Source organism: Cololabis saira, chromosome 1, assembly GCF_033807715.1.
Source record: "Cololabis saira isolate AMF1-May2022 chromosome 1, fColSai1.1, whole genome shotgun sequence".
Lineage (NCBI taxonomy): Eukaryota > Metazoa > Chordata > Actinopteri > Beloniformes > Belonidae > Cololabis > Cololabis saira.
This window is the reverse complement of record NC_084587.1, coordinates 39,643,042-39,660,368: the sequence shown is the minus strand read 5'-3', so window position 1 is coordinate 39,660,368 and position 17,327 is coordinate 39,643,042. Positions and strand designations below refer to the sequence as shown.

The 17,327-nt window shown below is 38.6% G+C and overlaps 1 protein-coding gene across 1 annotated transcript in view; it reads right to left on the bottom strand.

Annotated features, from left to right (window-relative positions):
- Positions 1-10,481: 10,481 nt before the first annotated feature.
- The window catches only part of nomo (nodal modulator), a 36,442-nt gene continuing 29,596 nt past the window's right edge, over positions 10,482-17,327 (bottom strand). Inside the window, exons 37-46 of the mRNA XM_061722842.1 lie at positions 17,027-17,153; positions 15,677-15,790; positions 15,402-15,529; positions 14,162-14,303; positions 13,894-13,977; positions 13,243-13,353; positions 13,000-13,101; positions 12,716-12,835; positions 11,990-12,082; positions 10,482-11,823 (exon numbers count right to left, since the gene is read on the bottom strand). Of these exons, the coding sequence (XP_061578826.1) occupies positions 11,692-11,823; positions 11,990-12,082; positions 12,716-12,835; positions 13,000-13,101; positions 13,243-13,353; positions 13,894-13,977; positions 14,162-14,303; positions 15,402-15,529; positions 15,677-15,790; positions 17,027-17,153 (1,153 nt within the window). The 3' untranslated portion in view covers positions 10,482-11,691. The remainder of the gene's footprint in view (positions 11,824-11,989; positions 12,083-12,715; positions 12,836-12,999; positions 13,102-13,242; positions 13,354-13,893; positions 13,978-14,161; positions 14,304-15,401; positions 15,530-15,676; positions 15,791-17,026; positions 17,154-17,327) is intronic.

The following is a 17,327-nucleotide window of genomic DNA, read 5'->3' as shown; positions in this document are numbered from 1 at the left end:
AGGGTGAAATCATGTTTTTTATAGGTTTTGACCCTATTCAGTGGCGCCCCCTATTGGACTACTGTCGGGCATGATAGTAGAGGTGCAGAGCTTTCCAAAACTGTTGACCCCATGTCTCTAGCATATTTTGTTGTTGAATTATAGGCCTTCAAAAGTGTCACAGGTACAAGGTTCAAAGGGCACACCTGGGGAGCAGGAATTGCCCACAAATCTCATATTGACATATGTTGCTCCTGAGGTTAAGACCTTTCCAACGATGTCTTCACTGTTGTCCTACGACAAAGTTTGATTTTCTTGTTGGTACAGATCATGGATGTTTGACTTGTATATTCAGAGACCTATTTAAGGGGCTGAGCTGGAAACAATCAGTCAAAATCTTTTAACGAGTATTTTGTGGCCAGATTTCTTTAAGATATCGATGATAGTATTATACACAGTCATACTATTCAATTTGGACCAGTTCTGAGTTTATTTTCCCCTTTAAATACTGATTGTTTCACCTTTTGAAATTTTCCCATTAACTTAACATGGCTATTTAGAGACCCTTTAACCGCTTCCCCAGTCTGACAGGATGATCCTGGATGATCAAGGATGATCAAATGTATAATATATCATAGTGCTAATACATTTCTGTGTGTTTAAGTTATGCAAACACATCTTAAAAAATGTTTTTAAAAAAAGTTCAAAAGTTCTGGTAACCTCCTTCCGGTTTAGGGTTAAGATGTTGTTTGTGTTCAATAAATGGAGAGGAGACATGGAGCGTTTCTATCACTTCAGCAGTACTCTAATCAAAGATACGCTATACAGTTTATTGAACGTCTCTGCTTTAATTAACGTTCAACGGTTAACGTTCGAGACATCAGCTGTACAGCACTTCCTGTTTAACAGTCGGGGCAAAACGTTACCATGACAACACCGGAGGGGGCGGGGACTCCCACTATAACAGAATCCCATAACAGATGTTGACATTAGGGTTCCGAAATAATATATCCGCTCATTTTTCAACAGACAAAGTGTGACCATAAAATGTATATTTATATCGTGAGTAGATGTATGTGATGGACAAGATCAATATATGCATTTATTAGTGCTATTTTAACGTTTTGTCCTGCTGCCTATCTCGGCGACAGGAAGGGTTGCGTTCAGTGGCGTAACGTATTAAGCCACGTTTCAAAACAGATCTTTCAGACCTCATCCCTCGATCTTTGTTTTTATGAAGTGTTAATGTGGTTTATAATTTGTTTTAATATGGCGTTGTAAGAGCACAAGCACATGCCTCCGGAGTGAGACTGTGTTGCGTCATTAATCATTGTCTGATAATGTCTCTGAATGTTTGCTATAAACACTGGTTTGTGCTACAGGTGTATTTATTATTATACTAAATATTAATATTATGATTAATATAAATAATTAATTAATTTCTGCATTATTATTATTATTATTATTATTATTATTATTATTATTATTATTATTATTATTATTATTATTATTATTATCATCATTGTTATTATTATTATTAGTATCATTATCATTATTATTATCATCATTCTTATTATTATTATCATTCTTCTTCTTCTTCTTCTTCTTCTTCTTCTTCTTCTTCTTCTTCTTCTTCTTCTTCTTCTTATTATTATTATTATTATTATTAATATTACTATTATCATTAGCATTAGCATTATTATTCGGGGGGATCCGTCACGTGATCAGGATCCCCCCTCGTCACTCTATGACGTAGAGGGGACGCCCAGGGAATCCCCTGTGGTTGACGAAATGGGAGAAACTTTAAATATCGCCTGTCTCTTCTTAAAACAGCTTAAAAACATGTTTTTACAAACTGGCAGTAAAAACCGTACCTTGCGCGCCAAAAACGCATAATTTAGCCACTATAACAAAGAATAATATATAAATAATAATAATGTCATAAAACGTGTATATATCACGACCACGCCTCCCATTGACTTTGCATAGTACTATATCCGTGGTGGTCAGATTAAAACCTCATTAAAACACTGCTAAAACAGCGTTAAAAACATGTTTTTACAAACTGACAGTAAAAAACCGTACCTTGCGCAACAAAAACGCATAATTTAGCCACTTTAACAAAGAATAATATATAAATAATAATAATGTCAAAAAACGTGTATATATCACGACCACGGATCCCATTGACTTTGCACAGTACTATATCCGTGTTGGTCACACGGAATTATAGCACTTTCCGTGTTGGTACCACGGAAAATAGGTCGTGGGCATTATCCGTGTGTATATCACGACCATGGATCCCATTGACTTTGCATAGTACTATATCGTGGTGGTCACACGGAATTATACCACTTTCCGTGTTGGTACCACGGAAATAGGTCGTGGGCATTTCCCAGACTTTTGTGAGATCAGGTTGCTTTGCATAGTAGGCTACTATATCCGTGCTGGTCAGATTAAAACCTCATAAAAACACTGCTAAAACAGCGTTAAAAACAGGCTTTTACAAACTGACATTAAAAAACAGTACGTTGCGCGACAAAAACGCATAATTTAGCCACTATAACAAAGAATAATATATAAATAATAATAATGTCATAATTCGTGTATATATCACGACCACGCCCCCATTGACTTTGCATAGTACTATATCCGTGGTGCTCAGATTAAAACCTCATTAAAACACTGCTAAAACAGCGTTAAAAACGGGCTTTTACAAACTGACATTAAAAAACAGTACGTTGCGCGACAAAAACGCATAATTTAGCCACTATAACAAAGAATAATATATAAATAATAATAATGTCATAATTCGTGTATATATCACGACCACGCCCCCATTGACTTTGCATAGTACTATATCCGTGGTGCTCAGATTAAAACCTCATTAAAACACTGCTAAAACAGCGTTAAAAACGGGCTTTTACAAACTGACATTAAAAAACAGTACGTTGCGCGACAAAAACGCATAATTTAGCCACTATAACAAAGAATAATATATAAATAATAATAATGTCATAATTCGTGTATATATCACGACCACGCCCCCATTGACTTTGCATAGTACTATATCCGTGGTGCTCAGATTAAAACCTCATTAAAACACTGCTAAAACAGCGTTAAAAACGGGCTTTTACAAACTGACATTAAAAAACAGTACGTTGCGCGCCAAAAACGCATAATTTAGCCACTATAACAAAGAATAATATATAAATAATAATAATGTCATAATTCGTGTATATATCACGACCACGCCCCCATTGACTTTGCATAGTACTATATCCGTGGTGCTCAGATTAAAACCTCATTAAAACACTGCTAAAACAGCGTTAAAAACGGGCTTTTACAAACTGACATTAAAAAACAGTACGTTGCGCGACAAAAACGCATAATTTAGCCACTATAACAAAGAATAATATATAAATAATAATAATGTCATAATTCGTGTATATATCACGACCACGCCCCCATTGACTTTGCATAGTACTATATCCGTGGTGCTCAGATTAAAACCTCATTAAAACACTGCTAAAACAGCGTTAAAAACGGGCTTTTACAAACTGACATTAAAAAACAGTACGTTGCGCGCCAAAAACGCATAATTTAGCCACTATAACAAAGAATAATATATAAATAATAATAATGTCATAATTCGTGTATATATCACGACCACGCCCCCATTGACTTTGCATAGTACTATATCCGTGGTGCTCAGATTAAAACCTCATTAAAACACTGCTAAAACAGCGTTAAAAACATGTTTTTACAAACTGACAGTAAAAAACCGTACCTTGCGCGACAAAAACGCATAATTTAGCCACTATAACAAAGAATAATATATAAATAATAATAATGTCATAATCCGTGTATATATCACGACCACGGATCCCATTGACTTTGCATGGTACAATATCCGTGGTGCCCACACGTAATTTTACCAGTTTCCGTGTTGGTACCACGGAAAATAGTGGTGAGAGGTCGTGGGCATTTCACGGATTTTTGTGAGATCAGGTTGACAGATAGTGAGCCAGTCCTTTCCAAAACGTGTCACCCTTTTCATCACCCCTCCCCCTACACACATCTATTAAAACCAGTGAGGTGCAGCTGTACGGAGTCCTTGTTGCATGGCAAGTCGCTCTGAGGATTCATTATCAGCTAGGCATTGAGGCATTATTCCTGCAGAATAAAGAAAAAGGGAATGGACAACATGTTGAGGACAGTTGATGGTTGTGGTTGCACAAATATTCAAGGAAGGATTGAATACGTGGGCAGGCATAGCATGAAACGTTGGCACGTATTTCACCATAAAACTATCCACTGCTTGGAAGAAAAAAAAACTGAATGAAGGTCGAAAAAGAGAAAAATTAATAAAAATGTGTATTATGTTATACTTGCTAAATCTGGCTCTTTGATGAACATAATTTATGAATCAAAGAGTACTTAATTAAGCCCTAAATGGAAATGACATTTTTTGTAGTACAAAAAAAACAGATTAAATATAAATAAATAGCCTACATGGTTGAAATTTCCAGAGATTGTGGCATGATAATACATACATACATACATACATGAGCTTTCTCAACCTTTCACATTTTATTTGGCAGGGATCTCAAATTCCCCATGATGATTGACAGAAGAAACAGTTTGAATTTCCCCCTTCGTTCTCCTCATTTTGGTCCTGCCCTGCATCCTTGAAGTCCCCCCTTCAATAATCTATATTTGGGATATTTTCATTGACTGAAGAATACCACTAATGTGACACGGTTGCAGAACAACATTGTTATCATGATGAGGATTTTGACATGCAGTAGTGTTGAAGCCAGTAGTGATTCGAACCACAGTTTTCACACTTCTGGATTTTCAAAATGTTACTGTTGTGAAAGCTGGTGCTACTAAGCCCAAGGGCATGAATGATAATTTGCGACATGTATAAATTATGGGAAAACCTCTGGTGAACTTTTACTTGCTCTGATTACATTAAGGTTGAGGCTCTACCTCAGCTGTCATCACAATAAACATTTGGGTTTATAAAAGAGTGACATGATACATCTCCGCTGAAACTGGCACTTGGAGTCAGTCTGTGTTGTGTGTCTCCGCATACAAGTGTCCAATGGATTTGGTTATACACTATTGCCAACGCTCCCATTTTGCATTAACTTTGAAAATTGTATCCAGCCCATCCTGCTTTCCTATCACATATTTACATGTCACAAACCACATGTGGCCTACTCTCTCCTCTCCGTGGTGATGACTTGTGTCCTGATGCATTATGAGTGGTAGGGTTGACTCAAGCTTATTTAGCCGACTGAATGGTTGATTTTAATCACTCCATTTCACCTATTTAATGAGCAAGAAGTATGGATTCTTAGGTTCCGTCTGATGTCTTACCTACAAAGCTCACTGTCAATCCCACCTCCATCCTGGCTTCCACCTGTACGTTCTAATTCAAAAGGGGGCTAGTCCTACTGTATTTATATGCAAAGCCTGATAAATTATGTTTGAATGGAGCCTAAACGCCAAAGCCAAATATGTATTACAATTAAAGTTTTTCAAACTTACTGCGTGAGTTGTCTGACTGAAAGATCTTTTTTTTTTCTCGAAAAAGTTGAAGAGTGTACAAATGTCAACTTGCAGGTTGTATATGATATGAATTTCGCTCTTATATTTTGTTCTTTTTTTTCCCCAAACACATAACTTGTGTTCCGTTTGTTCTGGACATTTATAATTATCAAGAATCCCCCAAAAACTATTTTGGAGCTGCTTAGAAAACATTGGGAATCATCAGTTATTTATAAAGTTGGGTAATGGCAGTAACATACCAATTGAAATATATACGACGATACTTTCACCATGTCACCACCACTTTGTCTTCTCCTGCGATTCCTGCTGGTTGAGGAGCCTATGAGTTAAAGTTTTAGGTAATATCATTTTAGAAAAAATTACAATTATGGCTCATATCCTTAAGATGCCACCGTATTTTATGAACGTGAGCAACAAGTTTAAGCTGCTAACCCAGGTCTGAGTTGTTTTTACAGCTGTTTTCATTCCCTCTGGTTGCTCCAGACAGAGACTGAGCTGCACCATAATTGGCTAAATCTCAATTTTATCTAGTCAAAAAGGCAGCAGAGGAGTCTTTGGTGTCTGAGTTTTAGGATCGTAATTATTTAAGGTTCTAAGGCACTCTTTATACACTGTGAAATAGACTGAGCGACAGAACAGATGTATTCCTTTTCAAGGAGACCAAGAACAAAGAGTGCATGATTCATATTAGCTTTGTGTCAAATACTTCACTGCAGGAAGAAGAGAAGATAGACAATGTTGACAAAAATACAAAATAAATGCAGCCGCAAGTGGCGTTAATCAGGGTCTAAGCAGCTCTGCAGTACTCCACAATTGAATGACTTTACTTGGCAATCACTTGAGGCACTGCTTAAAATTGAAACATTATGTAGGTATACCAAATATGAGATTTTTATTTCAACAGACTCATGAGATATTGACATGTGAGCTTTAGTGCCCATTTATGATGAAACGTCATGAAATTTGGTTTCCTTCCAAAGAATGTTGGACCCATCCACAATCCCACATTTAGTTACATTTGGATGATTGCCACACCACATACAGGCCAAAGATTTACATTGGGCTACACCCACAAATTTAATTGACTCCTATTTTTAAAAATGAAAATTCCAGAAAAATAATTTTTGTCAGCATTGTCTCAATAAGACTGCCCCAAATTTAAAAGACCTTAGACTTGTTCATTTTACTTTCCAAAAAAGCAATAATGTTTTCAATGACAGAACTGGATGAGAATGTGTGTGTTGCATCGGACACTTCCCAAGAATTCAGAGGAAAAAATCATTTTTGTTCGACCATCTGTCATTGCTGATTTATGAGCTAAAATGAAATAGTGTTTAAGCACCCCTGCTGATGCTGGCAGCCAACTTGTAAGGTGAGCCATTTTTCAACTTAGAATATGACACCAACTCAATGTGTATATAAAATGTAGCATTTCAGCCAGCATTAAGTGTTTTTAAGGTATTGATGTGACCACTGTGACCACTCTATGACCTCCTACAGTTGGATTGCTGCAAAATAAAAAACTAACACTTGTGAACATGCTAAGTCCAAAGTTTGATTACATTTGGATATTGCAGTCAGAAGATATTAGATTTTGAGTCACAGACTCAAAACCTTTCAAGGTACTGTATATGAGTCCTGTTTTGTTTTATTTTTATGGCTCACACGATGCAACCCAAAATATAAGCCAGCGATTATCTCCACCTTTAGACCAAAAAGGGTCATTTTAATTACACAAGTCATTTCCTTTTCCGTTTTTGATGTCAATCATGTTTTCCAGATAATGATAATTATAATCATAATAATGGTAATGAGGATCCAGCAGCTTCACTACTTGGCTTGGTCCTCTAATGAGGTGCAACACAAGTTTTCAGTTTAAATACTCAAACTGGTTGGATGCACATGATAAAACATCAACAGCTGGGATTAGAGCCTTAAAGATTTATTTATATAATCATCTTCTACATGCAGAATATAAAATTAAACACTGTTCCCTTGACAAGTTCATTCATTCCTACACACAATGTAGAATCACAAGTCAACATAATACTTTCATTTTGGTTTGTGGTAGGAAGCCGGCGCACCCACAGATAAACCTCACAGGCTTGCAGAGAACATGTGCCCAACAAGAAAAGTTACACTTCCGTGCTGCCTACAAGCAGAGAGAGCTATAATTCATAGATGCCATACAATCTTTTTATTGCAACTGTTTGTGCTAACCATGCATATTCTGCACCAGAAAGCACTTCAAAACTACAGTGACGGATCTGAAAAATAGCTATAACGTTCGTTTCATGAAGCCGGGTGCAACGCAGGCAGGGATGAGAATGAGCACCTCCAAGACCGAGGTCATCTCCGGGTGGGTGGAGAAGTCCTGCCTCAGGTGGAGGAGTTCAAGTATCTCGGGGTCTTGTTCACGAGTGAGGGAACGATGGAGCGGGAGAACAACTAAAAACTATAGGTTTCTTTATAATTACCGTACATGTTTTTTTTTTGAGTATTTTTCCCCTGGTGGTTAAAAGTGAACTGTTGCTTTTAAACCGGTGTAGTTTAAGTAACTAACGAGTGCCTATAAGCCCTGTAATTCAGCAAACAATGTCAATGCAAACAATGGCAGCACGGTGGCTTAGTGGTTAGCACTGTTGCCTCACAGCAAGAAGGTCCCCGGTTCAACTCCCAGGCCCATCAGGACCTTTCTGTGTGGAGTTTGCATGTTCTCCCTGTGCTTGCGTGGGTTTCCTCCGGGTACTCCAGTTTCCTCCCACAGTCCAAAAAAAAAACCATGCATGCTAGGTTAATTGATCATTCTAAATTGCCCATAGGTGTGAGTGTGTTTGGTTGTTTGTGGGGACTGCGGGTGGAAACTAGCATATCTGCTAAACCCGGTGTATTTACACTGCTTAATGTAGTGTACATTAATATGCATTGTCCCGTCTAAATAAACTTTGAAACCACACATGCAGCCATTATATTTTACTGTAGTGGCTGCTATATTTTGTTCTCCCATGCAGGCAACGGAAAATCTGCATTATTCAGTTAAAAGAAGCAGTAATCATTCTAATAATCCACTTTTTGCATTTTTAAAAACAAACATGTTCACACTGTCCTTCTAGGAAGACTTTGTAATGTTGCATGCCAAAACATTTTTGTTTATACTGTTGAAACATCTAGGTGAACACCAGTTCATAGATGCTTTTGTGATGCAAACATATAACACCAATTATGCACAGATGGAGAAGAAAGAGCCTGCAAAAAACATCTCTCCATCTCCTCTCATGCTGCAGACATGAGTTAGCAAACATGTGAATGCTCCTTGTCTCTGTCATTTAAAGTGTCTCTGATTTCATATGAGATCCAATACACCTGTGATATTTTTTGTTTTGCTTTTGCTGGTTAAAATGGCAGCAGTAAAGTCATACTGTTTAAGGCTAGTGTGTGTTAACTGGTGCCAGTGGAACCTATTCACAAAATAAAAGGCATCAAATGTGTGAATTTAAAACCCTCCACAAACACCACATGTTCAAAATATAATAAGCTTATTTTTTAAAATGATTTCAAATTGCACGTTAAATACATAACTATATAAACACAAGTGCATAATGTTCAGCATCTTGCACGACTGTGTTTTGAAACATCAACTGAGGAAGTGGAGAATCAAAGCACAGACTTGGTGGGTGTGGCAGGTGGTCTTTCACCTCAATCACATCAAAGACATAAATGACTTTTCTGAAGAGGCCACGAGAGGACAGGGCCTGCTTCAGATAGGAGGTTCAACAAACTCTGAGTTATATTAAATTCAGAGTCGACAATCAACTGGGCTGGTTCTGTCAACTCATAATTCACTATGGCAACGCCCATAAAATTGATCAACTTTTCATTATGAGAACCATGATTTAAAACATGTTTTTTATTACAGTGTAAAGTGAATTTGAGGGCATATTTCTCTGAAAAAGCAACAAAATGACAGTTGGCATTGGAAAGAAACTCAGTGAATTAATGCATAATTTTAATATTTGAAAGCTGTTATATCGTGGCACGAGTATCAAGCTGGAATGTAGATGTATTACACGTAGGACTGACTTTTCATGGAGACGAATCCTAATTGTGAAACATAAATAAAACATGGCAGCAGCTGAGGATGAAGTATAAACAATACATCATATTAGGAAATCCTTCAGGGAAATCTTTTTAATCCCAGAGGTTGGAAGGGAGTGCTATTACAATTTTTTATTGTAAATTGTTATATTTATTTCCAAACCATGTATGCTATCCGAAAGTCCTCTTTTATGGCTCGTATTGGGTTTGTAGCCATGAGATGCTACTGGGCTAAAAAAAAAAAAAAAAAAAGAAAAATGAATCGGACAGAAACCATGCAGAGAAACTTTCAGTCAATAAAGAACCTTACATTGTTTAGAAATGCTTGTTTGTTTTAAAAAAAATCCTTAAAAATAAGCGATTGCCTGCCATTTATGGAAAGGAGATAGAGAAGGGTTGTGTAACAGCTCGACCAGATTATCTTCACAGGGTAAGTTACCACGGTAACAGACTGGGTATACGTAAGCTACCTCAGGTTCTCTAAAACAGACTGTTCTTTATTTGACACATCATGCCTTCCATCTTTGTGCCAAATAAATCTAACAACAAAAAAGACTCATAAAAGATAACGTCCATTTCTTTTGGCTGTATTTTTCATAAATACTAATAATGTGTAATATAAAATATGGAATATAAAGTACACTCAGGTCTGCAAGCAGAGAACAGATGCTGTAGTCATAAATCAAGCACCTGATTTTCTGAAGGCAGTGCACTTTGTGATCGACCGCAAATATAACATTCATTGTACCTTAACACTTTGGAGGTGTGGTGTGAAGATCAGGTTCTTGCAACCTTATCACCATATTCATGTACAGAATTACACTGCCCCCAACAGGCAAAAGATGTGGTCAGGTTTATTTCTTTCCAATCAAACTTTATTTCCTCAAAAAAGTACAAATCCTGATCAAATTAAAACAACAAATCTCCTGCATCCATCTCCCATCACAACTAAATTCATCAATTCTCTTTAAATGTGACCTGCCTGAAATAACTTTCAACTCAATAAATATTCAGTGACATTTCATACCCCTGTGACAGTTGGCCAAAACTAGGAGAATATGAATGAAATACACAAAAATAACTGAGGTCCATAACTTTCACAGTATAGTACACAGCTGTGTGGGAAGATAATGAGCTTATCAAAGTACAATGCTGCCTTATCTGACTCAAGGTTCTTACAGACCGCTTGTGGAGAATTTTATTCATTTTAACTTTTATGATTAGTCTTTTGTTGACAAACACTTGATCTGACAGAGTAACTTAAAAATCCCAACACTCCCGAAAGATGCTTCCTAGCATACAAACTAGGTTGTTGTTCACATCTGAATAAACATGTTAATAAATTATTATTAGCTATCCCTGTGGCCCCCCCACCATGTTGTCCGAGCCCACCCTTTAAAGAAAACAAAATAATTCTCCTCAAATCCAAATTTTTAACTACCTATTCATAATCACTTTCCTGAGCTATTGAACAAACTGACATTAAGACAACCTTACATCACACTTACTAATAAGAAGTCCATCAGAAATGGCCTGTGTTATGATAAATTGTTGCTGACTTACATTTAAGTAATTACTGATAACAGTAATCAATTATTAGACCGTCTGCATGTTTGAGTGCCTTTCTGATAGTTTTTAATAATATTGAGATTGGCATAAGAGGTTGGTAAGTGCTTTCAAAAACATAAGCTAACGTTTTGAGTTAATCAAGACCAATTACAGCATGTAGAAAAAGGACTATTACAAATATTAACAAGTCCACTGTTGTGAAAAAAGAAATTCTACTGTAAAATGTCAGCTATCGGTCCAGTGACTCTGAATGGCTGATGAGGTGGTGGTAATGCATATCAAGTGGTCTCCGAGTTCACCTGAACCCAAATTAGAAGAAAAAAACAAAACAAATTGATGCGCTAAATAGTTGACTAGCACAAAAAACACACACGCAAACACTCAGAGTGTAAACCGGCGCTTTGTGAGGCGGTGGACACGCCTGCTAGCGCCCCATCCAGCGTTCTCGGTCATGGAGCGAGTGACGCCTCATGTTCGCCGGGCTTTCTGTCTCTTGGCCTGACGTTTGGCTTCGTCCAAAGCGGCGCTGTCACTGCCAGCTTGGGCCATGCTTCTAACCCCCTGGATGCGGTTTACCAGCTGCAACAGGAGGGGAATCACCTGCAAAACAGGTCAGACATAAGCAACAGGTAAAAGAAAAACAACAAGTAATACATAAGCAAGATATAAGAAGTAAATTGCAACTGAAACATTTCAGAAATTCAAAAGCTGACGGACAAAATCTCTTAGAACATCTTGTCTGGATTAGGTTGTGCTTGGAATGTACCTTCTCATGGTTGTATGCTGCTAAGAGTAGGAGTAAGGTGAGAGGCAGAGCTATGTAGGAGCCTTGGGCAACATCCTGGTCAGGCACTTTACGCTGAGGGAAAACACACACCAAGATCACGAGGAGATACATTTTATGAAGGAAAAAGAAAGAAACATTAAAGGGGACCTATTATGGCATCTAATACCTATTTTAAACAGGCCTTGAATGTCTTAAAAACAAGCTTTTGATTGTTTTTGCTAAATAAATTAGAAATTCAGCCTCTGAGCCATGTCTTTATTCTTCCTCATTATCTATGTGGGATTCTGAGTGGGCGGGGAGGCTATGATAATGAGGCTCTGTGCTGATTGGCTGTCTGAATGATGCAATACATCGCTACGGAAAAATGGCGGAAGCTCCGGCCGGCGGAGTTAGTTGTGGGCGTGGTTTCACGCATCGGAAGCCAACCGATGTAAATCACATTTTGGTTACGTAACGACAGGAGCAGAATCTGAACAGCTCGTAGATCCACATCACACTGGACGGCTCATCCGGGCGGCTGTACAGACACTGCAGAATTTGGTTGCTTTCCTCCTTCTCTGAGTTGACAGGCTGAGGGGAGACCACTTTATATATGTTAAAGCGAGAAAAAACATGTTTTTCATAATAATAGGTCCCCTTTAAGTTAACACTGATTTGTGGCATCATGACAAATAAAAAGGTACATCAAATCCATGTGTATCTTACAGTAGGGTTGAAGGTGAGAGTGATGTGCTTGTGGTATCCACTGGAGGTGAAGGAGACCTGAGGCAGAGTGAAGTCGTACTGGGAGCGAGACAGTGTGGAGTACAGCATCAGCACATAGCTCTGAGGAGGAGAGGAGAAGAGGAGACCGGTGACGGCAGCTGCAACAACAGCTTCTCCTGGATCCTAGTTAGCTTCATAAAATGCTCAAAGTAATAAAATACATGTAATTCTGGCAATTCTTGCTTTAAAGCATTAGCCGAGTTATTAGCATGGTAAACCGATACCTCGCCATCCCGGTCCAGAGGGGGGAAGTGGAAGAAAAGCGACTGTCCCAGAGAGACACTGTTGATTGGATTGTCCAAATTGTCACTCCTGTACAGTTTTACCTGGACAAAAAAAAAAAAAAAAAAAAGACATAAGTACTAATATGTTATGTCCCATCTACATTTAATGCGTCTACTGTTGTAGGATTCATATTTATAGAGGTTCAGTAAAAGAGACCAAACTGCAGTGATGACAAGTCTTACCGAAAGGGTTGAGAGATGTTCAGGAGACGTGATGATGTTTCCACTGAGGTCAAACTGATTGATCTGCCTGAAGGCGATGATGTTGACCCCTTCAATGTCACTGCTGCCAACCTGCGAGGGAAATCACGGCTTCATATAAGGATACAACTCTGTCCTGGTTTAGACGATGTACAATGAGAAGGGAGAACTTTTTGTTCATGTCACATGGTGTGATAATAACAGAATTAAGTGGAATTAGGGCATTTCAAACCTCACAGGACAGATTAGGTGCTGGACTTTTCAAACCAACTGAAAGGTTTAAACCTTGGCGGCGGGATTATCACTGCTTTTGTTCTCAGTATAGAAAAGACCAACGTGATGAGGTGGCTGATTTAAATCATTACCACAGGGTTCTCACAGTAATTTCACAATTCACTACAAAGGTTATCCAGTTTTCGAGTTTGGAGAAATACATTATAGTAATAAAAAGAATAATGGGGGGGGGGGCATACAGTTAAGCTTGACACTGACCCCTCCCAGATCTTTTGACTCCAACACAGAGTCAACAAAGGACTTTAAAAGCAAGATAGAAAAGATATTAAAGTGAATCCACAACACCCTGTGGATTTTACACACATATACTGTATATACAGAGAGAGAAAATGTGTTTACCTCTATGGTTCGGTGCTGAGGCAAAGCTCTCTCTATGTGGTCATTGCCTTCAGCTCGCAGCTGAACCAGGTATTTGCAAGCAGGCTGCAGGAAAACATGATTTAATCATAAAATGTTTAATCAAACAGCCTTAAAGATAAAGCAAAGATAGACTACACGATTTGAGAGATGGGTGCTGTATGCAGTCATTTACAGTTTGTCTGCTCAAATGCCACGTGTTTTCTTATAACAGGAAACCTCTCATTTTAATAACTTGTAGCGTTCTCACCAGTAGACCCCTTAGTCTGAATCGACCCTCTTCGTCAGTGACGGTGTCCTCGCTGTACAGGCTGCAGTCTCCCTGACCCACCGCCTCCACAGCCACATCCCTTTCTGCATCCCCACTCAGGGACTGCACCACCCCGTAACAGCTGAGGAAAACGGTACAAGACAGCAACTAAGATGACAATACGTTAAATAACTGTAAAGCTTAAAAGGGGACCTATTATGGCATCTAATACCTATTTTAAACAGGCCTTGAATGTCTTAAAAACAAGCTTTTGATTGTTTTTGCTAAATAAATTAGAAATTCAGCCTCTGAGGAATGTCTTTATCTTCCCATTCTCTAACCTCATTATCTATGTGGGATTCTGAGTGGGCGGGGCTATGATAATGAGGCACTGTGCTGATTGGCTGCCTGAATGACGTGATACATCGCTACGAAAAAATGGCGGAAGCTCCGGCTGACGGAATTAGTTGTGGTGGGCAACGACGGGAGCAGAATCTGAACGGCTCGTAGATCCACATCACACTGGACGGCTCATCCGGGCGGCTGTACAGACACTGCAGAATTTGGTTGCTTTCCTCCTTCTCTGAGTTGGCAGGCTGAGGGGAGAACACTTATATACCGTATTTTCTGGACTATAAGCCGCACCTGTATATAAGCCGCATCAGCTCTATTTAAAAAAAAAAACAATAAAAAAAGATATATAAGCCGCACCCGCTCTATTTAGAAAAAAAGATATGCAAGCCGCAGATATTTATGTTGTTAGATTAGATATTTACTACATGTACAGAAGGATTTTGAACTGTAAATGATGTACATGTTTGTACCTAAATAGATACTTTCCTAACAGTGTCTTTTAACACGGCAGCAACTTTGCTGATTAAAACTGGACAGAACCAAGAGAAAATAACCGGTATTTATTTATCTATTTATTTGTTTGAAATCTGCTTCTACTTCTATCTGCTAAAGAAGAAGTAGCGTATTCTTCTTTGCATTTATTTTGTCTTAGTTTTTATTCTAATTCCGGTTAGCACTCCCCCTAGCGGTGGAAGAAAAATCCACAGAATAGCCGCACTTTTGTATAAGCCGCATGGTTCAAAACCTATGAAAAAAGTAGCGGCTTATAGTCCAGAAAATACGGTATGTTAAAGCAAGAGAAAACGTGTTTTTCATAATAGGTCCTTTTTTAAGACTTGATTCCTATGCTATGCTTAAATTCACTGCAGTACCATCGCCATCATACCTGTACGCCGTCTTGATGCCAGTTATGTCAATGTTGAGGTTTTGACCTTCTTCCACTGTGATCATCTGGGATGCTGGCTCAAACCGGAACTCCTTCATCATGGGCTTGAAGTAATACTGACCAGGGCTCTGGAGAAGGACCCAAACGTTATTTCATATGGAACGCAAAAAACATACGCATCAACTAAATCAAGAATAGGTCCAAGCTTAAAGAGCACACCTCAGAAATACAATTATACTAGGAATGAGGTGAACAAAGGGCTTTTGCTTTCTTACCAAGTTATTGAAGGTAAGAAGCCCAGTGTCCTGTGTCAAAAGGTTGGAACGAAAATGTCCTCCACTCAGAGACAGAAGGACACCAGACAGGGGATGACCATCCTCCGATTTAATCTGAAGCACAAACACAGGGCATGATTCATAACGAAGTGACTGTAGAAACAATTGTGCAACATACTATGTACAGAGTGCATATGGATAAGAAGATACTTTAGATAGACAGACAGATGCTGAAACTGTTAAACCGTGGATGTCATCTGCCTGAAAAGGGGTTTTATTGTCGCTAACGTTCAATTTCAAAGGGGACGTACAAGTGAAGGAGAAACAAGAGCAAAAGTACATGTAAATGTTGCATTCTGGGCTTCAAGGCAATTAATTAGGCCCCGTTTACACAGGGCAAAAACGGAGGCGTTTTCATGCGTTTTGGCCGTTCGTTTACACGAAAACGGAGGTCAAAGCCCCCAAAAACGATCATTTCTGAAAACTCCGGCCAAAGTGGAGATTTTCAAAAACTCAGTTTTCACGTTTGCGTCTAAACAGAGAAAACGGAGGAAAACGGAGATTTACGTCACATTATGCGACAGAAACGTCACCAGCAGCGTCATGAGTGCGACCTGTGTTTACAATTTGTTTGGCCACCGTCAATATTTTCTTTTATTTTACATTCTCTCAGACCCTCGTTCCGTCTTGGAAGTAAAGCCTGAATTATGGTCCCGCGTTAAATCGACGCAGAGCCTACGGCGTAGGGTAGCGCGCCGTACGGTGTGCGTCGCCGCGTACCTTACGCCGTAAGCTCTGCGTTGGTGTAACTCGAAACCATAAATCAGCCTTAACTGGAAGTTACACGTGTCATTTGTTGATGTTTTTTCCAGGATTCTGATTGGCTGGCATGACGTTAACAGCGTTTTCATGCGAGTCCGTGTAAACGAGGATATTTTTGAAAACAGAGAGGGGAAAATATCAGTTTTTGTAAATACCCGGCTACGTGTAAACGTGGCCTTAACCTGTCTGAAAGGTCCACTCTCATTTGCACAAAGGTCTAATGGTCACAATAAACAATTGTATACCCTTTTAACAAATGCAGCAGAAAGACTGACAACACACAACAAAGCAAATGGTCCATGACTCATCTGTGTTTTTCCTTTTTTAGATTACATCTACGTTCAGAACAAACCAACACAAGGCTTTCATGAAGTCATTTTACATTCCCTTTGAACTACAGTTTTCAATAAAAACTACTTTAGATGAAAACCCAAGTTGGCTACATTTTATGTATATCAAAAGGTGGCTGAGGATTTTCATAAGAAAGTAAACTAATACTACATGGATGCAGATGAGGGTCTCATCTACCTTAAAGGTGACACCTGCCAGAGCAAACGCCTTGAAATCTCCCAGAGTTCCCTCCACTGGACTCAGGATGAAGCCTTCTTTACTGGCACTGATGTTGTACTGCTGGTCACTGTGGAGTGGACCCACACTGAAAGAACAGCATGAGAAATGTGGGAATGAGGCAAAAGACTGACTCCTAGTTCATTAAAATCATGAAGCACCATAGGTTTACAACATTTTCAAATACCACTGCAATCGAGCTTGAATTGTTTTCACCAGTGACATTTGAATGACATAATATATATTTAAAAATATCTTGCTT